Below are 27,035 nucleotides of genomic sequence, written 5' to 3'. Positions count from 1 at the left end.
CCTACGGTAAACACGTGGTTGCAGAGAAATGCGTTCTGAAAGAGGTTCCGTGGTTCGGAAGGATGGTGTTCTGTTGTTCTTAAAGGTTCTGAACAATACTGGTAAATAGGGAAGCTAGATAATGGGGCAGATGTTGAAAATAATAAAAGATCCAGGAAGAAAAGTGAAACGGATTTTATTCTAAATGGCGCAAATGAGAATTTTTTTTCAAAATGCGAGAAATTCGCGAATTTTGAAATTGGTTTATAAAATGCGCGAATTTCTCGCGGTAATCATTTTTTAATGCGAGAATATAAAAAAATATGCGAGATTCTCGCGTTCTCGCGCTGTAGTGAAAACACTGCTTGAGCAATAACATAGTGCTAAAATAAATAGCAAGGATCCCTGATGCTGCTCCTTTGAATAGTGTCTTGATAATGCTTTCTGACAGCATTAAGTTCGCTTATTAAAAGTGCATGTAGAAATCTGGTTTTTATTTACCCTGTTTTCAGTTTCAATTAATTTTTTGATTATAGGTATGATGTGTTCTAATTGTTGATAAAATGAAATAAATTTTATGAATGTGTAATTTTTAATTTTATAGTTAGCTTTGAAGATAATCCCTATCGATAGAAATTTTCGCTCGTACAACTTGCATAATTTGATAACTAGATTTGCATAATTGTAAGTCTAGTGTAGTAGTTGTACAATAGTAAAGAATCAAGTACCACAGATGCTATTTGTTTTCTTAGTATCAAATAGCGTTATCAAAGCTTGCAAACAGAAATTTTTAAGTTTTTAATTCTTACATTCAAAGCTTCAAAAATTTGAAGTTAATAATCTTATAATACCATTATTTAAGAATTTTATTTGTGTTTCTAATTAAGTTTTGTTCTTCACACAATACCTAGAACTTTTTTTTCATTTGTTGAAAAATGAGTGTAGTAATTGTGTAAAAAAAATTGTAAATTTCGCTAACCCTGCTTTTCTAAGCTGTGTTTGATAGTAGGTTTACTTACACTGATGCTAATTTGTTATGAAATTTTAAAGAAAATAATATTTTTATCTGAGGCTTGTTTCAGTTAGTTAAATTGCTAATTAATCTGTTATTATTTAATCTTAAAATAGCATGGTGTGTAATACTTTTTAAAGGTTTCATAATTAGTATTTCTTAACAGAATAAGGAGATTTTGACACCCAAAACTGGTTTAAGCTGTCAAAAGTCTAGATGCTTTGTCAACATGTGAATTTTTACCTTTAATGTGAGCTTCAAATTTATAAGAAATCTTGTTTTGTTTCATTTTAACTTAATTTAAGAAATCTTTTGTTTTATAATTATGTAACCCATTTAGAAAACTACTGGTACATCTTTTTGGTGTCTTAAGATGGCTTATATTTCAGTTTTATTGATTGGTTGTGTTCCTTGTGTACTGTGGAATTCTGGGTTTTTCAATTAAAAACTTATCGTATGATAGTGAGTTAGCAAATGTGTCTCTTACCCTAATTGGGAGAGATCCATCAATTTCATTCCTATGACTTGATGGATTTTTGTGGTTTGGGATATTTGTAACTGATTTTAATATCACAATGATGTTCATACTTACCTGATTTAAAAATCTAATGTCACGATCTGTGTTTTTTAATCCATATTGTGTAATGTTATATGTATTCACGCTTCAGTGTTTTCATCATAGAAAAAAAATGGGTGAGAATTTCTCACCCTTTCTCAAAAACAGGGTGAGATTTCAAAAACTTAAGTGAGATTTCTAAAAACTAAAAATACACAAAAACTCCTGAAAAAAAATTTTTTTTTTAATTATAAGACATTTCTAACGTCTTCTATTTTTTAAAGCATTGAATATTTTTGGTGCATCATCATAGAAGATTTTGCCTTTACAAGGTATTTGTCCATCTTACATTTCACATAAAAAATTTGAACGTCTTACATGAAGAAACCTAACCTACGGTAAACACGTGGTTGCAGAGAAATGTGTTCTGAAAGGGGTTCTGTGGTTGTGTTCTGTTGTTCGAAAAGGTTTTTAACAATACTGGTAAATAGGGAAGCTAGATAACGGGGCAGATGTTGAAAATAATGAAAGATACAGCCAGAAAAGTGAAACGGATTTTATTCTAAATGGCGTAATTCTAAGCTTTGTTCGAAAATGCGAGAAATTCGCGATTTTTGAAATTGATTTATAGAATGCGCAAATTTCTCGCAGTAATAATTTTTTAATGCGAGAAAAGAAAAAAATATGCGAGATTCTCGCGCTGTAGTGAAAACACTGCGCTTTCTCAGATATCGCGATTTGTGTTTTCACAATTTTTGCACATTGTCATACTCATGCAATTTTTAAAAAATCCAATATCGCTGTTCTTTAAGTGCTATGTTTTTTCTTAGAATAGTTACTATGAAAGTGTGATTTACTTTATTGGTAGGTAATTTAATTATAAATCTAAATTTAAAAAATTATGTTAAATATGAAACATGTATGTGTGATTGATATTGAGTTAATGCACATAAAATTTTCAGGGTTTTCACTTTGTCACAAATACCCTTGATATATTTATAGTAATCAAGAGTTCTCGCTTTGAAAAAGAAAAAAAAGGCATGGTGTTTCTAGGTACTTGGAGTTTTGATGGGGCACCCACATAACACTAAAAATTTGTTAAACTGTGTAATATTATGTAATAACTGAATTTGATCTTCAACAACATTTAAACTATGCTTACTTTATTATTAACAACTTTATTTAAGCTTCTATAAGGGCAAGCAGACCATATTTTTAAAAATGCTTTGGGAAGACACTCTCTTTATAGAAAGGTTTATTTTTTAAGACATTTTCAGTTGCTTTTGTAAATAAAGCTGTAATTTGATCTTTAACCTTTATAATTGGATGTAATTAGCTATTTAAGACAAATATTTATATAAATTAATGTATTTTTAACTGTTTTTTATTATTTATTTTTTTGACAGACTGAAAATTAAGATAATTCTTTTTCAGGTTATAATGGCACAAGTGAAAAACTTACCACAGAGCAAAGAGGCACTTTTAAAGTCTTACAATAAACGATTAAAAGATGATGTGAAATCTATGGTTGATAACTTTACTGAAATAGTTAAATTAGCTAGACCTAGTCATGAGGATGATGGAGGAAATGTAATTCGTCCCCTTGCGACATCACAGGATCAGTGTGAAATGCATGTAAGAGCTGCAAATATTGTGAGTATTCATAATTTAATCTTATCTTGACTAATTAAATTAATCTAATCTTTTCTTGATATTTTTAAAGTTCAGAGCTTATGCGAGAAGTATGCCTTTTCTGCCTCGACACAAACTTATGATTGTTTAAATTTTTATAAACAAAGAAATAAATCAAAATATATTTATACGAAGATATGGTTAAGAACTGGATGTTTATGTCTTTAACTCACATTCTTAAATCAATAAATGTTTTTATTTTTATTACAATTGCTTAGTGAATGTTCATGATTTACATTACGTTCAGCAAAAAGATAGCCCAGATAAGAATAATACATATATGCCTCTTGGTGATGACCGTCACGCATTTGGCATAGCTCGAAACATTCCTGATATTAGTTGACCTTTTCTAATTTGTTAAAACTAAACTAAACTCAGCAGCATGACAGCCCATAGAGGGCCAAGGCCTACTGTGCCCATCTCAGTTTTCTTGACCTTGGGCTCTGGGGTGCGGGAGCAGATGTTCCGGTCAGGTGGTCAGCCGAACGCGGAGCCCCCGGTGTTAATGAATGAATGAGTACCAAGCATGCTTGGTACTCATTTGTCGACCCACTGAAGGGATGAAAGGCTGAGTCAACCTTGCCCAGACTGAGGATCGAACCAGGGACCTGTGGACCAACAGCGCTGCCGCTCATCCACCGGGCGTCTTTATAATTTGTTATTTCTGACTATTACAAGACTGGATAGTAAAAACTAATATTGTACAAATTCAATATTTTATAAGAATTTGTTTATATAAAAATGCTATAATTGTATTGTGAATCATAACAAATTTATTTTTTGTATAACATTCTTTAAAGATAAATATGGAGGAAAAAAAAATCCCCTAATTTCTGGAAATCATAGAAGCAGCCTATTTTATTATTTTCGGGTTATATTTTCTGTAAACGCTAATCTCCATGTTTTTGATAGAAAATAGTGTGAAGATATATAAAAGCTTTGTCTTCAAAGAGATTATGAAAGCTATAAATTTAATGGAGATATTTCTACAAGATAGTTTCATATGAAAATGTTTCATCAATAATGTACTCAATATCTGAAATAGCAACTATATTAATACCATAATTATAGTCAGTGAATGCCAGTCTATTAATAAAAATCCATTTTGTTGTGATATTAGTTAGTGCATTGGCATTTTTCTTGAAAACTGTTAGATCAGGTGATAGTTCATAAAATTTGTGAACAGTCTCTCTTTCTCCCTTCCTTTACCATTTTCTTTCTTAAGCTTTTTTTTAAAATTATTATTATCATTGTGATTTTAATCATACCTAAATAATTTCTGTATATATTTTGTATTTTCTACTACTGCTCGATATAATGAAGATCGATCGAAGAGAGACAAGTTTTTTATAAATCTCACAAAAAGTCTTGTTTGGATCTCCCACTGTGGTTGATAAACTTTGTAAAGAAGTTGTCATTTTTCAATTTGAAGAATGTTATGGTGATATATCTTGAGATTTTTTTTCAGCATAACAGCTTAAGCTTTGTTTTTAACTGTGTTAAATTATCAGTCCTGAGATGTCATTGTTTCTATACATGTTTAAAAATTTATAAAATGATGAGTTATTAGGGAATCTCTCTGAATTTAAATTGAAGAGAGTATTATATGATCTGATAAACTTTTATTATATTTGAAAGTAGTGTAATATATTTTTGTAGACTTCATTATAAAATTAATTTTAAAGAAGTATATTATTAAATTAATTTGGGAACCTTTTGGCAATTCTTTATTATATATGTATGCCAGATTTTGTTTTAACTCTGTCTTGTAATAGTTTTATGGTATTGCTATGAGATCTATAGTGTTTTAAAAATGTGTTTAACTATTTAAAAAGTGATAATGATGAGTTATTAGGGAATCTCTCTGAAATTAAATGGAAGATAGTCTTTAAAACTCTGAATCATATGTATAGATGTCATTCTAAAGATCCTAGCTCCCCGCAATATACAAAGTGATGGTGGAAAAAAAAAAAAGATTAAGGCAGTTTTTTTTACTACAGTGCGAGAACGCGAGAATCTCGGATATTTTTTTCTTTTCTCGCATTAAAAAATTATTGAAGAAATTATAAAAATTATTGAATTATTAAGAAATTTGCGCATTCTATAAATCAATTTCAAAATTCGCGAATTTCTTGCATTTTCGAAAAAAGCTTAGAATTACGCCATTTAGAATAAAATCCGTTTCACTTTTCCTGGATCTTTCATTATTTTCAACATCTGCCCCGTTATCTGCCTTCCCTATTTACCAGTATAGTTCAAAACCTTTTCTTGAACAACAGAACACAACCACAGAACTCCTTTGAGAACACATTTCTCTGCAACCACATGTTTACCGTAGGTTAGGTTTCTTCATGCACGTTCAAATTTTTTTATGTGCGATTTTTTATGTAAGATGGATAAATGCCTTGTAAAGGCAAAATCTTCTATGATGATGCACCAAAAATATTCAATGCTTTAAAAAATAGAAGACATTAAAAATGTATTATAATTAAAGAAATTATTTTTTTTCCAAGAGTTTTTGTGTTTTTTTAGTTTTCAGAAATCTCACTTAAGTTTTTGAAATCTCACCCTGTTTTTGAGAAAGGGTGAGAAATTCTCACCCATTTTTTTTCTATGATGAAAACACTGATTAAGGTTAAGCCTAACATGACTAATTTTGTTTGCATTTAGGTTTCAAATGCATTGGTTAAAGTCATTTATTTGTAGTGATCAAATATATCAGAATAGTATCATTGTATATCAAAATTTTAAAGCAGAGTTATAGTAAATTTAAAAATTACTACCACATTAAATTTGAATATTCAATCGAAGTTAGCAGGTATTAGTATTCTATACACATATGCAGTATTTTCAGGCATGCTAAGGAATTAATTTAAACAAATAATTGAAAGATTTCATATCTCCAATTTATTTTTTAAATTTGTTTTAAGATAGATCATGAGTCATTTTAAATGTCTTCCTGAACAAGATTATTCAATTTTCTGTTATTATGAATTTATCTGACTCCATTTTGATGAATTCCTGATGTTCCATTTATTTAAGGAAATACTAGTTTGTGTAAGAATTACTTTACTCTTTTGTATTATCTTCTAGTGGTCTAGATTAATTTTTTATGTTAAATGTTAAATATCAAAAAAAAATTTTTTAATTCCAAATGTGTTTAAGTCAATCATGATTTTCTTTGTGTCCAAAAATTTTAAATATACTGAAAGGGCAATAGCTTCATTTTAAAATATTTAAAACTCTTGTTATTGTTGCCTAGTTTGATCATACAGATAAAATTCCTTTCTTTTTTTGTTGTCTATTCTTAAGGCTCTTTAATGATGAGTTATTAGGGAATCTCTCTGAATTTAAATTGAAGAGAAACTCAAATTATCTGATTTATTTATATATATATTGATGTATTCATGTTGCCTTGCTTGTAAAATAGTTATATGGAGCATGTATTTTCTAAATTTATGTGCAGAAGCAGTATTATCATGCTTATAATCCTTTTTAATCATAAGTATAAAAATTTGCATTTTTCACAGATTTGACTGGTTTATGAGTAGATGTGTAAGAAATATTTGACCAGTGTTACACCTTGATACTGGCTATGTTTTTGATGCTGCAGTACTAAATACATTTTCTATAAATTGACCTCAAATTTTGAGTTCAGTATTTTTTTTAACATTTGAGTTGGATATTTATTAACACTATTTTGTCCATAGCTATTATGAAATTTGAAATAGCATGTTGCATGTCTTTGTGATGAAAATTTCCTTTGTTGTACTTGAATAAGGAAAAGTAATTTTATTTTAGTTAGTCATCTGCCCATTTTATAAGTAGTCAACCAATGTATGTTATTCCAAAAAGTTTCGATTTATTAGAAAATTTTATCTGTTTTTCCTTTGACCCACTATGATGCTTGTAGATGTTAATGATGAGTTATTAGGGAATCTCTCTGAATTTAAATGGAAGAAAGCCTTCAAATTCTGATTCATTTTTATGTTCTGACATGTGTTGCATTCCTTGTGGACTTGTTAAATGTCAGACATATATTAACCTGTTTTTGTGAATTTTAGTATGTTGTACGATTTTGAGTATTCCATATGAAATATAGATATAATATTATGTAATAGAGATATAATATGTTCGGATCTTTTTGCAGCATGTTAGGTTGCTTTATTTCTTTAACACCAGCTTGTGTTATTTCTATGTGATGAAATCAAGTACTGTCGCAGATAGAGCAGTATTTTAAGCAATTGATTCTATATTATGAGTTTTGTACACTGGAAGTTGTAATGGCCTTTTCTCCTGTATCAAATGTGCAAATGATGATTAGCATACTTTGGTCCGTGTTTCTGATTATATGATGTTTAGTATGATTCTGATGCTGCATACATTAGTCTATTAAAATATGAAGTGTATTTTTATTTATTAGTTACATAACTTTTTGCAGAATTGAGTAGAATGCCATCTGCAGTTAAGCCAATTTTTATACCTTTAGATGGTTAGAAGTTCCACCTGTAAATATTTTGACCCTTTAAGGTGCTTCTGTATTTCTGAAGAGAAAGATATACTTTACACCTTTTTTCAGAGATACCTTTATGAGCTCATTCCTTTGCAAGTAAGCTAGGCAGAAGAATCCCAAAGCTTTGTCACAATTCTAGATTATTCTTTCATAACTACGTAGACATTAGTTTTATCTCTTAGAAATGGTCAGAACTTATTTTTATTTGCTGAACCAAGCATTTTTTTAAAAAAGGCATTGGGCGTTATTTTTCCTTTTAAATATATCTTAGAGTTTCAATGCTATTTAGTCCTGGATTACATTTTGTTAACACATTTCAAAATCATCAATTAAGCTGTAAATGTACTTCAGTAAATGTATGTATAGTTGAATCTTTGGTAGACTTAAATTATAACACGATACTGAACATGAAGTAACTAGTTAAAATTTCTTAATTGTGGTTCCAATTCTGCTTTGTATCAAAAACTTGCATTACTTATTTATTTTTTAGCAAAATATTGTTTACTTTAAATTTGTATTCAATGTATTTTTTTCCATGTTTCATTTCCATCTAAATCTCATATCTGAAAGACAAATGAAGTGAAACAAAATCTATAGCTGCTTTTTAGATCACTGTGCTGGACTATCTAATCATTGCAGTAAATTGAGATTTTTCTTGTGTTAAGTCAGTTGATTTTTCTCTGACTAGCCGCTTCTTAGTCAGAAATAAAACCTTGCATAAAGTATTTTTTACCGTTATATGGAAATAATTTACTGCATTTCTTGGTTCTAAAAACACATAATTTTTAATTACACAATTCAAGATTTTTATCAAACATAAACCTAATGTAATCTAAGCGTATATAAACGGAGATGCCAACTGCTCCGGATTCAACAAAGAATATTTTTAAGAACAATAGAGAACTACAAACTCTAATCTCAAGATTTTTGTTTCATTTTGACATTTTAAAAAGCTCAACATGATTTTTGTGTTATGAGATTTAAAAACCTTCTAAAAATATATTTAGGTACATTAAAAAAAATTTTTTTTATCTTAATTTGTTTTAAAGCTGATTTTTTCTAAATTAACAGGGTTCATATCAGTACAATTTCTTGATAATATTGTTGCCTTGAAATATGTTAAGAAATTCCAAAGTAGGTTAGGTTTTAGATTTTTCAAATGGAATGACAATTATAATGTATGCATTTCTTCATGTACTGGCGGTGTAGTTGTTCATCAATAAAACATAATTTTTTAAAATTATCTTTCTTTAGAATTTTTAGTACTTTTTGTTAATTCTTACTTTCTCTGTTTTCCTCGTTTGTTTATTTCGTCTCATCATTTTAATTTGGGTTGAATCGTTTCGTTTAGATTTTGCTTTTTTTTCACTTAGTTTTAATCAATTCTAATCTTCAATCATTATGGGGTAATGAACCTTATTAGTTTTAAGATGTAATAGATGGTGATTAATAACTTTTGATGTGTACCGTAGCATTATTGAATCAGACAATTCTAAAGTTTGATTTTTGACCTAAATTTTCATTACTAGTGTGAACCCTAGTGATTAAGATTTATGGAAGACCATTATCACGTACAGATATACTGAAATTTTAATCTTTACTGATTGCTATTTTCTTTTTAGGTTCGTGCAGCTGAATCTTTAATGAAGTTAATATCGGACATAAAGCAGTATCTTATTCTGAATGACTTTCCATCTGTCAATGAAGCTATCTCTCAGAAAACAAAAATGTGCAGAGCTGTGCAAGATAGCATTGATTCTAAACTGACAAATCTTAGAGATGACATGGCTTCTGAACTGTATGATTTAGAAGAGGAATATTATTCATCTGCTTTTAAATTAAAGCCCATGTTTTCAGAAGATAATGTCCTCAATTAGCAATAATCCATTCAAGGCTTAGGATGATTATTTTATTGCTTGCATTTTTTAAAATGCGATCTTTGCATCCGGTCCCGACAGGTTCTTTTGGCTGTATCTGAAGTACAGTGCATGTGGTTTGAATCCTGCTGATGATGCAATTATGTTTTGGGGACGCATTCAAGATGAAAGATTGGTCTTCCTGTTTCTCCTGATGCTTGTTAGATTTATGAAATCTTTAACAGCTGGGAAGTGTTGTGAAATGTATGATTCTTTGTCATAGTTTGATAAAAGTTTGCTCATTTATTAAAAATATCTCTACATTTGTATTCTGTCATGTTTTTTCAAGCTTATTTATCATTAGAATTTGGAATATAATTTTTAAAGTAAAGACTTACTGGTGTGATATCTTGTAGCAGAAGTTTGTTTTTGATTGAGTAATAATAATCTAATTATGATAATTTTCTTTTTATGTTATTCTAGTTGTATTTATGTTGCACTGGAAGATACTCAACTAAAATTCATTTTCAGTGTTTNAATTTATTTTCAAACATGGAAGATTATTAGCAAAACTTATATCTTAAATCTATGCTAAGATAGCAAATTCTTTTTAGAGCACCCAGTTTCTTAGCAAGAGTTTTAGAACAATACTGATTCTTGATATTCCCAGACACTTAGTTTTCTTGCTTTTGAGATTTTATAATAAGTTTTCATTCTTTTGATAGGATTCAGTTGCAGGAAAGTATTGAATGCTCTTCGTTATGACCCGATAGTCTTATGTCAAAAATCCAGTCTTATTATTTTTTTTTCATAATAAACTAAAGAGAATTTGAGTAGTAAAGCAAAACAAGAAATCTAAATTTATTTAATAAAAACGTTTTTAATGAGTGCTAAATAATTCACTCAAGATGTTTTAATATATTAGAACTATTTATTATTTTGTAATTTATGGGTGTCAAATCCTAACATACAGAATTAATTTTGCAAGGTAAGTATATTGCTGACTGATCGGGCAGAGCTCCCCATGTAGCAATAACCTAAAAATGTGCTTTGACTAGCTTATAATGGGGCGTAATTTGTTCGACCGGCTTTTATAAGTATTTATGGTATTCGATGTGAAACTTTGCTTTGAACCTTTTTGTTATTCATAGCTATTTTTAAAATAGTTAAAAGAAATTTGTATTGAATTTGAGTGTCAGTGTTGTCTTTTACGGTACTAGAATTTTTTACTCCTAAATAACTTAATTATTAACTAAAAGTTGATAAGATCAGATAACCTTACACGCTTTATGCTGAAATACGTAGACATTAGGATAAAAAATGGCGGGAAAAACAATTATGTTTTCTTCACAATTTTAAGGGTTTAAACATCTAAACTTTCCAAATTTCCGTTTTAAAATTTTTTGACTATCCTCTTAGAGGAAATTTAGCTGTAAAAATAATTTTACTCTGTCGTTTCAGAGGTCCCAATAATTGTAGCTAATTTTTTTTTATAATGAAAGGGTGTTTGGAATGAGGAAAGCAGTTGTAGAAGCTGATCTGTATAGCACATAAGTTTAAAATTAAAACCTAGAAAATAGTCTTTTTAAAATTTTTTTGACACAATTCCCTCTGAAGTATCTTCTAATATTGTTCGCGCTTCCGAATTTTTCACTCTAGCCCAGCAAAATATTAATGGTTGAAATAATAATTTTTTTCTTCCAAGTCTAATCAATAACTGATAAAACTTGGATTTCTCGAAAGCTGTGGGGAAAAGGGTAAATTTATCTAAAAATCAGCATGAATTTTTTTTTAATGCAGCCCAGTATAATTAATCATTTTTGTATTAATCTACAAAGATCGCCTTAATGCTAAAAATCGAGGTTATATTGCCTGATTAGGAGCTTTAGCTACAAGAATTAATCAGCAATTTTGGCATAAAACTTATTCCGGTCCTTGAAACTTTTTCCGGTTCTTTCCTATCTAGCCGCCTTTGCTCTGTTAAATGATGGTATGAAATAAACATAAGTTAATGGCTGTTTTATTTTTTCAACTTATGTTTTTACACAGTGCTTTTGTATTTATTCTTCTTGGGGGGTATTAGCGTTTCATCTTTAACCGGCGCTATCTATGCCGTAGATGAAAAGCACAGAATATCGATATGAAAATAAAGCCACCCTTTTGTGAATATGAAAAATGTTTGTGGAATAAATTATTATTACTTAAAATTTATGAAAACATAAGAGGAGTAAATCTGTGTATCTTATATTTATCAAAAGAGGGATTACTGCAGAGATCAAACTTGCTTGGTTAATGGAACAATTTTAAAAGGGACAAATATTGCCATATTATAAAAATAAAATATTAAGTAGTATCTCTTTACAAAGACGAAGCGAGTTTGTGAAAAGGCAGATCCGTTTTTACATGACACTTTTTTGTAGCTATTAACTGAGCGGTAATCGGACATGCCTCAGTCCTAACACCAAGAATTTAAATTTCGAGTTAATGAATAGTTACTAATCGACACTTAGAGGAGAGATAAGTTATTAAACTTTTAAAAGATCGCCAGTTTGAGGATATTTTTGCATTCAGATGAAAATTATCAAAATCTATGCGTTATTCCCAATTTTTGCAAATTTTGATGAGCTCAGATAATGCTGCATTGGAGTAAGTTATTAAAAATTTAAGGCGCTGGCTCTATGCTCACTACTTGATCTATCTGCCATAAGTAATTGTTGCGAACTTACATCAGTTATGAAAATAGTATATTTGAAAAAAAAAAAAGCATTCGATGCAACTATAGTTGATATGTACTCCCTCCACCACGAAGTCTGAGGCGGTCTGCAAACAAGAATTGCGCATATCGGGGAGGGTAGCGTCTCTTCACTTATGGGTAAATACAATAGACCAAAGAAAAAGATTCCCGTTTTCTCGCCAAAACCTGTCCTAAACACTGACCTCACATCCCTAATTAAATAGTTATACCAGACAAATGGCTAGAGGAGTTCTTACTTTAGACAAACTATACAGTCTTCGAAAACAGCCTTAATATTATATTTCAAATTTTCTGACTACAGCTTAATCTCCAAAAAAAAAAAACGTGATAATTTAAAAAATACCCCGTAACCGAAACAGGGGCGCCGCGAACTTACATTTTGCGAATAAATTTTCCTATTAAAACCGAATCAAATTAACGCGTACAATTATTCTTACATATTATAATTAAGGGGCATCAAATGCGGCTCTACAAAAATTTTCTTGCTTATGAAGTTATGAGTTTTATTACTTTTATACAGGATGATTATAATTAAAGTTATGATTTCAAAAATCGATAATTTTAAAACTACTTTTCATAATGACCTAATATTTTTGCAAACAATCTTGAGTCAATAGAATTTTGTTTAACGAAAGAAAAAGCTCCAAAAACTGCCGATGGATGGGGCTGTAAAAATGCAACGCGCCAGCTCTTTGCCTGAAAATTTCATCTTGACAGCGTCATGATGACTGACTATGAAGGATCACTCTCTGCTTATGAAGCTTTTTTATAAGAACGATGAGTGTGCACATACAGCTATTGGGAAGTATCGGACATTAATATATACAAAAACTAGGTCCACATAAATGGTCTGCGAAAAATGATTGCTGAATTCGAAGAGACCGGTTCATTTGACGTGAAACGGGGTAGAGGAAGGAAACCAGTTTCGGTTGCGGCAGGGGAAGATGTGACTACAGCATTACAAGAACAGACGAACAGAGATGCTTGAATCGGCAGTGCTCGCGGGGAATTAGCCGACTGCTTGATATGCCGATCAGCACGGTAGGTTAAGTCCTACGGAACATCTTAAGTTGTCAGGTCACCTGCACAAAATAACTCAAATGCAGTAGCTGCTACCTACTGACCTGGAAGCACGTTAATCTTTTGCACTACGATTTCTTGCCCAGATGGAAGTTAAAAACGAATGGTCTTGAAGCATTCTCATTTCCATTCGCAAGGTTCTGTAAATGCACGAAATTGCAGGATATGGGCGACCAAGAATTCGTTCCAGCTGCAGCCATTACCTCTTCACTCTGAAAAGTCACTGCGTGATGCGGAATAACAACAGCGATTATCGTCCGTTTTTCTTCGAGGAGATCACACTTACCGATCCTATTACCTGAACCGTTTCGTTACTGACAAACGGTATGAAGAACTTTTGCGTAACCATGTTCTTTCCGGCACTTCAGCAGCGTCAGTGTGTGGATCCTATAACATTCATGGAAGATGGCACTTCTCCACACATTGCTACTCCTGTGAAGCAGCTGCTAAGTGCTCATTTCGGATATGATAGGATTATAAGCCGCCATTTTCCAACAACGTAGCCACCACGTTTCCCCGACTTAACAAAGTGCGATTTCTGGCTTTGGGGGTATCTGAAGAAAGTTGTTTATAGCTGGCGGATTGAGAATCTAGCCGACTTGAAAGCAAGCATCAGACACCACATCCATTGCATCAGTACGCATGCCCTCCAATCTGTAATGGAGCATGCAGCTTTGCGTTTCCAATAAGAAGCGCAACAAGGCGGAAGTAACATCGAACAACTTATGCCTTAATCATCAGTAAGCTGTTTGTTCCATACAGCTCTTTTTTTTGTTGATATTATCACTGTTGCTGTAAACACTTATTCTATAATTTCGCTAATAAATTTTTAGTAAACCCCTGATCTCTATTGTTTCATTCCGGCTAAAAACATACCTGTGTGTAACGAATTCATTTCTCGTCTGTCCCCTGACAGCGCCCAGGGGCGGATTACCCATTAGGCCAGAATAGGCCATGACCAGGGGCCCCCAATGATTAGGGACCCCTTAAAAAAAATTTTTTGAAAATAAATTTAAAAAAATTAAGAAAAACAATGATTTCTTAAAAAAAAATCAATTTCAAATATATATTAATAAAATACGATAATTTTTTTAGTTCTAATTTAGCAAAATAAAGTAAAATTAAATTTATTATTATTTATTTTAATTTTAAGAATGCTTTCTTAAATAAAAAGATATATAAATACTTTTATATTTGAATAAATAAAAAATATACGGGAAATTTTTTTTTATCTAAGGGCCCCAAAAAATTTGAATGGCCTAGGACCCCGCGTACGCTTAATCCGTCCCTGACAGCGCCATTTACCAGCAGATTTTGGAACTATTTTTTCCTTCGTCAAACAAAATTTCATTGTTCTGTTAAAATATCAGATCATTCTGACGAGTAGTTTTAAAATTACTGATTTTTGAAATTGTAACTTTAATTATAATCACCCTGTATTCTTAGTGTTAGCAAAATTTATAATTCGATATTTTTTCTAGTGTTTGATACATTTGATTTAAAATGTTCTTGCTCACTATTTGACCTAATGAATTTTGCCATATATAAGTAAACTATCTGACAATCAATACTGTGGTGCTAAAGAAATGTATGGTGGCAGTTTAGAAATTAGTATGATTGACGTAGTATAAAATCTACAAATAAGTATATTAATCTAGAGGTCTTCAATCTTTTGCAATACGAGGGCCATAACAATTATTCAGGATTGTGAAAGCCGCGCATTGCATTGGATAAAGGTAAAATTCAATAGCAGGAGGGGAGTCGTAGTTTATCTTAGTACTATAAGGTATTTTCTGTTTTGGAATTTCGCTTTCGGAAAGAATTAAACTAACAACTGTTTCAACTATACATTCATAACTTATACAGTTTGAAAAATATTGTGTTTACAAATTTCCTTGAAGAATGATATAAAAAGCTATTATTTGAAGCTAATTTGTATCTCTCTTTTTTCAGAGGAAACTGGCTTGCATGTATTCGGTAGGTAGCTAGATAATTTATTTACGTCGCACTAGGCTATGGCGACAATGGGCTATTGGCGACAGTCTGGGAAACATTCTTGAGGATGATTTGAAGACACGCCATCGCAATTTTGATCCTCTACAGAGGGGATGCATGCATTCGGAGATAGGAACACTAAGACGAATGATTGATAATAGCAAGGAGGGGATTAGACTTATAGAATGTTGTGAAATGCTACCTTATAATGTACTTGAGTATACTTTTTTCTTAGCAATTTAAAGCAGTCAAATAAGCGTGTACTAATTTAAATTGTGTTTCTTAAAAAAAAAAAAATAAATTTGAAAATATGAAATTTTGTAAATATGCCGAATGGCCAGACAATATTTGCCGAATAGTGAAAATCTTTGGGAAGTTTCCGCGACCTCCCATCTTTGCGCCTTTGAACCGAAACATTTTTGTTGTTAGAGAAACCAAGCAGCTTAAAGGAAAACTTAAGACTAGTTTTTAACATTCGAATAGTCGCGACATTGAATTACTGAGTTATACATTTGTATTGAATTAAATAGTTAGCCGTTAACTTGATTGTCAAGACAAAAATTAAAGTATTTATACTCGCTTTTTATAAAAAGTGATACAAATTAAATAATTACTTCAATTTAGTTATAACTATAATTAAGAATTATTAAAAAATTGAAGTTTGAAATTATGAAATTTTAAAAAGCTGGGAAATATATGTAATGTCTATTATGGCATCGTAGTTAGTATTTATTGATAAAAATTAAAGCTTTGCTTCCATTTCAACGAGGCACCTAAACAAAAGACCTTTCATTTTCCTTGGCAAAAAGGTTTTTAGCTTTATGTCTCACAAATATCCTGCTTATTTCTTTAAAAAAGTCTTTTCTAAACTCTAAAAAACACTTCATAATATTTTCTTATGTTACCCTTTTTTTTCCCTTCTTTTTTCTGAACTGGTCTCAGCCGTTTGGTTTTCATAACTTATGCATTTACCTCCATTAAAAAAATAAGTTTTAAAAAATTCGAATCTTGAGTTCACTTTATGAATATGTCTAGTGCACAAAATGCAACTTTGGAGCAACCGCGGTTGTTGATCCCTAAATGTAATTGAAATGCAAATTATTTCTTGGCAATACTCACGTTGGATAGTTAGTATCCCCGCAGCTTAAACCGACCTTTCTGTCCGTGAAATGGAATTAAAAAGAAAGATAAGTGAAAGCTTGTTTTGTGGCTATCATTAAATATGACCGGCATTAACTGACCAGATTAATCTTATAAGATGCACTTCCTGAATATGAAGTTAGTGAACAGCCTATTATGTTGCTGTTTTAGATGATATATTATACACACACATGGAGAAGTTCTTAATTTGTTTTGTTGTGTGTGTAATTATGGTTCGTTTATTTCTTTAATTGTCTTTAAAGCAGATATGCTTTAAGCCATAAGCAAAGGCAGAAATGAAAAGCGAAATGTTTATTGGGTTTTCATAATGAAACTGGTTAATTTTTCTATCCTTACAAGATATGAACTAACTAATAAATAATGAAATAATAAATCATACTATCATTGACAATAGTGCTTAATTAATGTTGGTAATATGCATTAATTGAAATGAAAAATTTAAGTTCTGAACTAAAAATCAAAAATAAGGTGAAAAGATACTTATTCGTGTTTTGGGTAACCGTAAAAAAATCTGCATATTATTATTAACATTTATACTCAATTAATATTGATAACGTGTATTAATTGAAATAATATAAAATAAGCTATGTGCTAAAAAGCCAAGCTCATGGAGGAAAGATACAAGGGAAATTCGTTCCAAAAAACAGTAAAAAATTGCCTTTCACAGATGACGCTTAATTCATATATATTACTGACGGAAATATGTCCTCCTGATATTATGGTAATTGGCAAATTGGTTTTTATAAGAATTCTGCAACGGGTTTTCACTAATTTCAGAATGTATTTTTTTCCATTGGTAGCTAAGTTAGCGTATTAATATTTTAATAAATTGGAATTAGAAGAACTTTCTCCCACAACTACTTATAAGTATTTTAACAGTAAATTAGAGGTCAGATGAAGAAATGGTCATGCTCCAAACTCCTTATGAAGTTTTGATATTTTTATTTTTAAAAATTCGGTTTTAGTTGACTGCCACTTACAAATACGTATAAACTCAAATGTTGAAGGGTTTTTGCAATAAGTACCAAATATACTAATATAGGAATAAAATATTAAATTTATATATTTGGTGATTATTAAAACTGCACCAACACTAAGCAGTTTTAATATCAATACTTTGGAATTAAGTGTTTCACTACCCCTTGAAAGGGATATGTACTTGAAAAAAATCACTTAGTGGAAAATTTTAACTATCATGAATTGACCGCGAGCAATAGTATTTTGCCGAGAGATGCTAAATACATTTTATCTCTATTCCAATGATATGAATTACAAACAACGAGCTTTGCTTACTTCAATAACGTAAAGCCACTGAAGATTACAACATATAATATAAAACGAAAAAAAATTGAAATAACTTATTATATTAATTGAAAAAGCTCTATTAATTGAAAAACTTAGTGGAAGAACCAGGTAAGGGGCATTTTCAGAAAGAAAAAAGAAGTTGTATCCGAATTATTTTGTTACTAATTTATTAGAAGGTGGAAGTAATAATTCTTCGCTTTATTTTATTTACTGCTGCCTAATTTGAAATAAAAATCATGTAAGCATTTTAAAAACTAATATGGATTAGTTATGTTAAGATAAAAAAGCATAAACAGTTCTGTTACATTAAATATACCCATTGACGCAACCACTGTAGTTTATTTTCTCTATTTCATTAATTCCCTTAAAAATGTTATTCACTTGGCTCTTCCACCAAGCTCTTTAATTGTGTCGATATATGCCTTTCAGTTTTGAGCATGGTTGCTTTGTGCTTTTCAGTACTGATTTATTGATTCTTTTCTTCTTTTTTTTATTCACCCCTTGTGAAGAACGGGTATTCAACTAGTATTATATTAAATAGCAAATGAAATATTATACAAAACGTGTAAATTATTATAAAAAGTGCAAATGATTATTTTACATAATAGCAAATGAATTTATGGAACGTGTAAATTATTATACAAAAGTTATTCTAACACACATCACTTCATAAAAGAATTACTATAAAATGAACTAAAATTTTCTCAAATATTCCTACGTTGGAAATTTCCTTATAGTTTCTCCTAAGAAATAGTTGGCATATTAAACAGCAACCAAAAAAAATAGTTTTCAATTGTGGAACTATACGGTTAAAAGTATGGATAGATTACAATTATTGTTTTAATTTATTTTGTGTAAATACGTTTTAAGGGCAATGAAATATTATACAAAACGTGTAAATTATTATACAAAATAGCAAATGAAATATTATACAAAGCGTGTAAATTATTGTACGAAAAAGAAAAGGAAATATTATACAAAACATGTAAATTATTGCACAAAATAGTAGTGATTATTATACAAAATAACAAATCAATATATAGAACGTGTAAATTATTATACAAAAGTTATTCTAACGCACATCGCTTGATTTTAATTAGCTCCGTCATTAAAAAGAGTTACTACAAAATAGACTAAAATTCTTAAATATTTTTTACGGTAGAAATTTTATAGTTTCTCCTAAGAAATATTTGGCATATTACACCGCAAAAACAAAAAATAGTTTTCCACTGCTGAACTATACGGTTAAAAATATGGATAGATTACAATTGTTGTTTGAATTTATTTTGAATAAATACGTTTTAAGGGCAATGAAATATTTTACAAAACGTCTAAATTATTATACAAAATAGCAAATGAAATATTTTACAAAAAGTGTAAATTATTATACAAAATAGCAAGTGAATATAATTAGATATCATTGTAAATTATTATCCAAAACAGCAATGGTTATTATACAAAATAATAGATATTATACAATTATATTATTTTGTATATATATAATATTATATTTTCTATATAAAATATTATATAATATTATATATAGAACGTGTAAATTATTATACAAAACTTGTTTTAATGCACATCAATTGATTTTAATTAGCTCCATCATAAAAGTATTATTTCAAAATGGACTAACATTTTTCTGAAACAATTTTTACGGTCAAAATTTCCTCATAGTTTCTCCTAAGGAATATTTAGCATATTAAGCCTCAACCATAAAAAATACTTTTCAATTGTGGAATTATAAGGTTAAGAGTATGAATAGATTACAATTTTTGTTTTAATTTATTAGAAGAGCAAATATTACTTAATAATAATTATTGATAAATGTGTTTTAATTTATAAATACGTTTTAAGGGATATGACTCATTTAAAAGAAGTAAATGTAACGTAATAAAAGAGGTAACAATCAATATAAATCAGTGGCGGTAATATAAATTCCCCGACAAAAGTTCAAATACGACAGTAGTTCCAGTTGGACAGTAATTTCCCTATTAGGGGGTATACTGGAGCTGTATTTATTAATTTCTTTTAAGACTTACTTAACTTTTTTATTGTAAAAATATGAACTAATCCTTCCCTATGCCTGTTTGTCTTTTTTTTATGCAATATTTTATAAGTGCAATTGATCATATCCATAAAACAAAAATCATTTGTTATGCTCTGTGAGTTTTATGGAGGCATAAAATAATTACATGTTTGAGGTGACCTCGCAGCAATTGAAAGAGAATTATTCCAACAATAGACGTGAAGTACAATATGTTTCAACGAAAAACAAAACCACTCCCGGAAATAATTCATCCCGCTTATCAAGATAGAACGGGAATCAGTTACAAGTTTCAGAATCATGATCAAATGATCTGCATAATTTGTCCATAATCCTAACTCAGAAATTGAATGCCCCTTGGCAGGGAATCGTCCTAAGATGACAGGACAATGAACTTCGAGAATTTTCGCCAAGTCTCAATTCAAAATCAAAACTATCAGCACCAGCGCCCAGAGGATTGTTTTAATGACCATTGAGATAGACCATGTAAAATATTCCATCGAATTAAGTGCATTGTTGGCGAAGTGTGAGATAATAAACCTTACAGCACACTTTGTTGGAGTTTAATAAATCCCAAATCACACGAAACTCATTATAACAGTTTCCAAGAATTCATAAACTTCTCATCAAACGTTTAAGTGAAGAAAATAAGACGTGGATTGAATATTAAAGTATTTTGTTGGTTCCGCTATTCGCAAAAATGAATATTAATTGGAAAATATTATGAGTTATAAAATAAATTCTTTACGAACACTAATTTATCAGAATACTAATAATCAGGGCCAGAATGTTGATAGTAAATGTATTTTCCTTTTCTTCTTTATTTTTTTTACATTATTATTACTATAATTTTTTATTTTGCATTTTTGATCGTTTTTCTCTCTTTGAAGGCATTTTTAAGTAGGTTATTTTTTCTATATTTTAGATATTTTTTCGCAATTTATAAATTTTTTTTATGAAATTTGAATAATATTTTTCATTTTCAGGAACATTTTGCTTGTGGATTAATTATTTTCTCTATAAATTACTTTTGATTTTTTTTAAAGACTTCGCATTAAATTTTGTAAAACATTCAAAATAAATATACTCGATTTAAAGTATATCATAAAAACGTTCGATAATAAAATGCAATTCTGATGTTCTTGATGATTGTGACTAAAGATTTGATTCTAATATTTTTTTTTAAACAGGTATTTACTTACATTTTATTTTATTCATATTTATTTTAAATATTACTTATTTTTTTATTTAATCAATAAATACAAGTTATGATTCATTAATTTTTTTTGTAAAAATTACTAATATAAAACATTTTTTCGAAATCTTAAGGGACATCATTTTTAATTTTAAAGTCATTTTCGATGGTTTTTAAGGCTTTCTTATTATTTTTTCTAGAACAGTTTTTTTTAAAAATGTTTAGGTTATTAATATCTAGTTCTGGTAATAGTCTATTATAAAAAGCAGAATTTAAGAGCAATGAATAACTTGTTCAGGTAATTTAAATGTTAACTAAACTGACTTGTTATAGATTATATGTTAAGGTAATAAGTATTTAGTCTTATAGACCAGCGGTTCCCAACTGCTGATCTATAAGATTTACCTTAATCTATAACAATATTCCATAATCTATAACAATAAATTACCATAATCTTTAACAAATCGACACTTATTTACCTTAATCTATAACAATATAATTATATTATTTTGCGGAATCCCTAGGTTCTGATGAATGTTCACTGGGGTTCCTAGAGTTTACGTTTTCTAAACCAGCAATGATTTTTAAAAACATTATATTTTTGGCAAACAATTTGCTATTTTGGGTATTTTTCTAAGTTACTTAATTTAAATACCAATTAAAAAATAGCAATTTTTTTTAAAAAAAAATGAATATTTCCTGTAGCAACAATATATTGAAAAAATTATGAAAAAGGTATGCATTTATAAAAAAAAAATGCATCATTACTTCCTATCAAATTTCTCAATTCGAAATAAAATGACCAAATCCTAGAATAAAGGATTATGTTACCCCGATAAACATTCTCAACGTTTATAACGGTTATTTTTTGAAAACTATAATTCAGCGTACTCTAACCAGCTTATACACTGAAAACAAATTTAGAAAGTCTCGAATCTACGAATTCAGCTGCTTGAAAGAATAAAACCTATATTTTTAAGTCTGTTATTAATAAAACGATGACTGAAAAAATTTCATTTTTCACATTAAATGTTATCAAAATAATTAGTATTCTTTTAGTGTATTACAGCTGCTGATTTTATTTATAAACTTAGGATTCTGCCAAACGATACTTTATCATTTAAGGTTCCGTAACCGTAAAAAATTGGGAACCGTTGTTATAGATCAACAACGTATTTCATTGGGGGAAAAAATAGCGGGAGAGGACGTAAAACTTTTAAAATGTCTAAAATGAAGATTTTACGACGCAAAATAAATGCATATTTAGATTTACGATTTACTGTAGAGAAAAGCTTTTATGAAACAAATAAATGCCATTTTCAGGAGAAAGGGAGGAATGCAAAGAATGTTATTATGCAGCTTTTTCTTGAATCTTTCGTAGAATTTTGAATTAAATGAATAAATTTGTTATGCTTGTTAATGTCTTTGCATATTCCATATTTTTCAAGATAAATACTCCTCATTAATTTAGTTTTTGAAGAAAAATTTCCTCTTGGGATGGTGCAGAAAGCTTGAGTGGTGCATTTATTTATCTTTATTTTCAACTTAACGGTTTTGTGTGATGTAGTTCGATGTAGTTATTTCAATTTGAAATTTTTTTTTTCAGTAATACACAAGTTTATTTAGATATTGTTTAAAGGGGAACTTCTATAAGCTTTAAGTAAAGTTAATATTTGTGTTATTAAAAGCTTTTTTTAAAATTTTTTTAATGCGCTTGCTTATGCTGAACAGAAAACATTCTATATGTTTCATAAAATACCAAAATAATGGTACACTCGAAATTTATATATCTTTGAATAATATCGGTGGAAGATTACCATGAATCCTCAAAATATTTTGATTAAAGAAAACTGTCTTTTACCTTTATATTAAAACTAATAAGTATCTAACTCACTTTCCTATAAATAAGAAAATTTTGAAGGTATCAACTGTTTTATTCTCATAACTTAATTTTTCAATAATATTCAGTAATACACGAATTGTAGTAATTGAATAGTTTCAGCGAAAGTATTTTCAAATTATATTCAGCAAAATGTGTCTCAAAGGGCATGTTTTTTCTGTATTGTACTATCGTATTAATTATGTTGATAAAAATTAGTTCTACATTTCGTACTGCAGAATTTCCTATAAATTGTATTATCTGAAAAAGGTCCTGAAAAAAAATTTATAAATAACACATTTTATCAGTAACATACTATAGCACAATCGCATTTATGACTTATTTTATATGAGTTACCTGCAAATTGATAAATCCGGCATTGTATATAAAGCCGAGAATTACACATGAAGTATGTAATGATTAAACATTATTATATTAAAATTAATTATAAATTAATTATATGTTAAAATGAATTAAAATTACTAATGGATATGATAGATTAAAATTAATTGTGTTGATAAAATTGCGTACGACCTTTCTTACTGCAGAATTTCCTATAAATTGTATTATCTGAAAAAGGTCCTGAAAAAAATTTATAAATAACACATTTTATCAGTAGCATACTATAGCACAATCGCATTTATGACTTATTTTATATGAGTTACCTGCAAATTGATAAATCCGGCATTGTATATAAAGCCGAGAATTACACATAAAGTATGTAATGATTAAATATTATTATATTAAAATTAATTTTCTTTAATTATATGTTGAAATGAATTAAAATTACTAATGGATATGATAGATTAAAATTAATTGTGTTGATAAAATTGCGTATGACCTTTCTTACTGCAGAATTTCCTATAAATTGTATTATCTGAAAAAGGTCATGAAAAAAAATTATGAATAACACAATTTACAAATATCACGCAATTTATAAATAACACACGATTTATAAATAGCACAATCGCATTTATAATTTTTTTTTTTATAAAAGTTAGCAGCAAATTGATAAATCCGGCATTGTATACAAAGCAGTAAATCACCCATAAAGTTTGTAATGATTAAATGTTTCAAGCATGGCCAAGGAATTGGATACATTGACAAACTGGCGAAGTATGATATATGATTATTTCTTATTTTAAATTTGTATAGTTATGTTATGATCTATTAGCGTAAGTTGAAAGTAATTTCCTAGTATACAAGTAGGTTCATGTTTTTTACTGTTTTCTTTTACGAATTTTTAATAATTGCATTATATTAAAATATTTTATTTAAATTGAAAAATGCCAGGACTGCTACTTTATTAGTTTATTATAAGTTTAACCTTTCTCAAAAAAATATAATAAAGATGTTACGAAGTATATAATCAAATGATATCATAACTAGGTTTCATATCCATCTTTTACATTCCACTTTGTAATTTAGAGTTCCGAACTTAATTGTTAAGAATCATTTCTTTAGAGGTTAAAAGATCTGATTTTGGATATGGTATTGAGTAATAGGCTTGAAATGATTTGGGAAAGCAAATATTCTGTGTCAATTCAATTTTCATTCCTAAAAAATGATATGTGTAATTGCTATGCATACGAAAACATTAAGAATTCAAAACTATTTCTGTACTATAACTTAAAACTCCAGTTTGTTCTCAACTTTTACTCTCTTATATATAATACACAATATGAATGATAGGAAACTTAAAATAACATATATAATAACATACAATAAATTAAGTTTTATTTATTTATTTGCTTACATCTTGTATGATATATTATAAATTATTATCACTAGTAGCGAGATAAAATGCATTAACCTTTGATGTTGGAGGCTTTTAAGTGATTAAGCGATATTTTGCCACTGCGACGTGGGATATATGGCTCTATGAAGGTTGCATCGGTCTTTCGGGTTTTCATTTTATTCATTTTTTTTTCATTTAATGTCATGACAAATTCTTTAATGACATGACAATTTTTTAGGTTTAAAGCACTTGCAAAATCCTCCATTTATTTGAGAAACATACAGCATTTCTGTAGTGTAATTCATTCCTTTTAATTACAATTTGATGCCTTTTTTGAGTTAATGGAATTTATCATAAGTAAGAAATGAATAGGGGCCGGTATAGTCTGGTTGGCAGGGCGCTGGACTAGTGAGAACGGGAATTCGAATCCAGCCCGCCGGATACTTCTCGTGTAGTGACTGGTGCACGTTAAATCTGTCGGGTTACAAATTTTTCCATGTCCCCATAGCAAATTTTACCTCTGAGGGTACTGAAATGAATAGTGATTGTTCTCTGGTTCAGGTCAAAATCACGATCAGTGGATGCAGGAATGGATTTGCCCTTTAAGCGAGTGACATGTAGCCGTGGCAGAAATTAAATTCTTGGCCATAGATGGCGCCACTGAAAAGCAAGAACAGTCTCACCCCTTGCCTTAATGGCTTGCAACAACAACAACAACAAGTAATAAATAACCTTTAAGTCTGAATATAACATATATTGTTTTTTTTACCACGTGCAAACGTTTTAGACTTGAGACATCATGCACTGTAAAAAATTCTGGATTAAATTACGGTAAAAAGTAGTCCCCCTGAGTGCAGCATTCATAAAAAACAACTGGAAAAAAACAATTCTGGTAAAATTACCGAACTGCATGGAAATGACATTTCTTGTGTATGTAAAAAGGAAACATAATTCTGGTTAATAAAGCCAAAATAAACGGTATTTAAACTATTATCTTGTTACTTTAAAATAAATCTTAATAATAAAACATTAAAAAAAAAGAAATTGTTTTTTTTTAATATGGAAGCTCGGCACATATAGGTTAAGAAAAAAAAAGTGGTCTATACATTTTCAGTGGTTTATACTATTGCCGATAATAAGTGGTTTCATAGTAAAAAAATATAACTAGAAGGTACACACACGGAGGAAAAAAAAACTCATATCAAATTACCGTATTATAGAAAAATGACATTTCTAATTAAAAAAAGAAACATAATTCTGATTAATAAAAACAAAATTGACTGTATTTAAATCATTCATTTTGTAATTTCTCCGTTCATATGGTAACAGTTTACCGGAAATTCTGATTTTAAAAATTATAAATCTTCTTACCACACATTTAGTAAAAAATACAAAACTGAATATTGCTTTGTTCGTACATCGAAATATCAATTGCGCAAATTTCCTTCGACTGCGACCAGATCGACTGCGAATAAAAGACAAAGTCTAAAAAAAGAATCCGTTCAAAATTGAGCCATAATTTATGTATACCTTGAACCTTTATACGACGTAAATTTGCAGAATCTCTTATGACATGTTCAATCGAACAACATTTTTCTTCTGGTCGAACCATAGTGTCGTGTAATCAAGTTTATGAAGTACACAAATACCATTGAGCTTAGCAATCAGCGAAATTATTCGTTTGTTTATGATTTCTTAACGTAAAATATCGTCTGCAATAATTAATTAACATATTTATGGTTACCCCCTCGAACCATAAAGATTAAGACCATAAGTCCTAGAACGTTAAGATCTGATAATTAGATTTTCAGTTATTCAGATCATTAGTTAATTTGGGTAGTCCGTATTTTATTGACGTGCTGCGCACAATGCCGTCATTTCGTTCTTTGCAGGTAAGTAATACATCAGTCTTTATGTGCCGTATAAACAGCAAATTCGAATCATATAAGCTGCCCAAATTACTTACGGTGAATAAGTAATTTTTCAGGCAACATCTTTGATTGGTGAACTAGAATGAAATAGAGATCGAAAATAGGGTTGGTGATGCTTCGTGATTAGAAAAAAGAAAAAAAAAATGATAGCCCCTCGTTTTTAATCATGTTTTGGATACTAGGAGGTCAGCAAGCTTGCTCGATTTCGGTCAAGGTTTTAAGTCTCTCGCCGATTTTCAACCTAGTTCCAATATATATTTTTTATTTTTTCCAAGGCCTCTGGAAAAAAAAAGCAAGAGATAAAGAAGAAGAGCCGGAACATGAACTAGCTTAAGATA

The 27,035-nt window shown here is 29.4% G+C and overlaps 1 protein-coding gene and 1 non-coding gene across 2 annotated transcripts; both read left to right on the top strand.

Moving 5' to 3' along the window:
- Positions 1–2,969: 2,969 nt before the first annotated feature.
- LOC107444358 (Mediator complex subunit 22) lies at positions 2,970–9,937 on the top strand (the record flags this gene model as incomplete). Its single annotated transcript, XM_043049700.2, is given in 2 exon segments — positions 2,970–3,200; positions 9,375–9,937. Coding segments are annotated over 2 exon segments (468 nt in total). The 3' UTR covers positions 9,630–9,937.
- On the top strand, positions 7,548–7,616 carry LOC122270817 (small nucleolar RNA SNORD18). The gene has a single exon (XR_006226006.1). It is a non-coding gene; the product is annotated as a small nucleolar RNA SNORD18 (small nucleolar RNA).
- Positions 9,938–27,035: the final 17,098 nt, after the last annotated feature.

This window comes from Parasteatoda tepidariorum, chromosome 4, assembly GCF_043381705.1.
Source record: "Parasteatoda tepidariorum isolate YZ-2023 chromosome 4, CAS_Ptep_4.0, whole genome shotgun sequence".
Taxonomy (NCBI): domain Eukaryota; kingdom Metazoa; phylum Arthropoda; class Arachnida; order Araneae; family Theridiidae; genus Parasteatoda; species Parasteatoda tepidariorum.
This window is presented reverse-complemented; position numbering and strand designations above follow the sequence as displayed.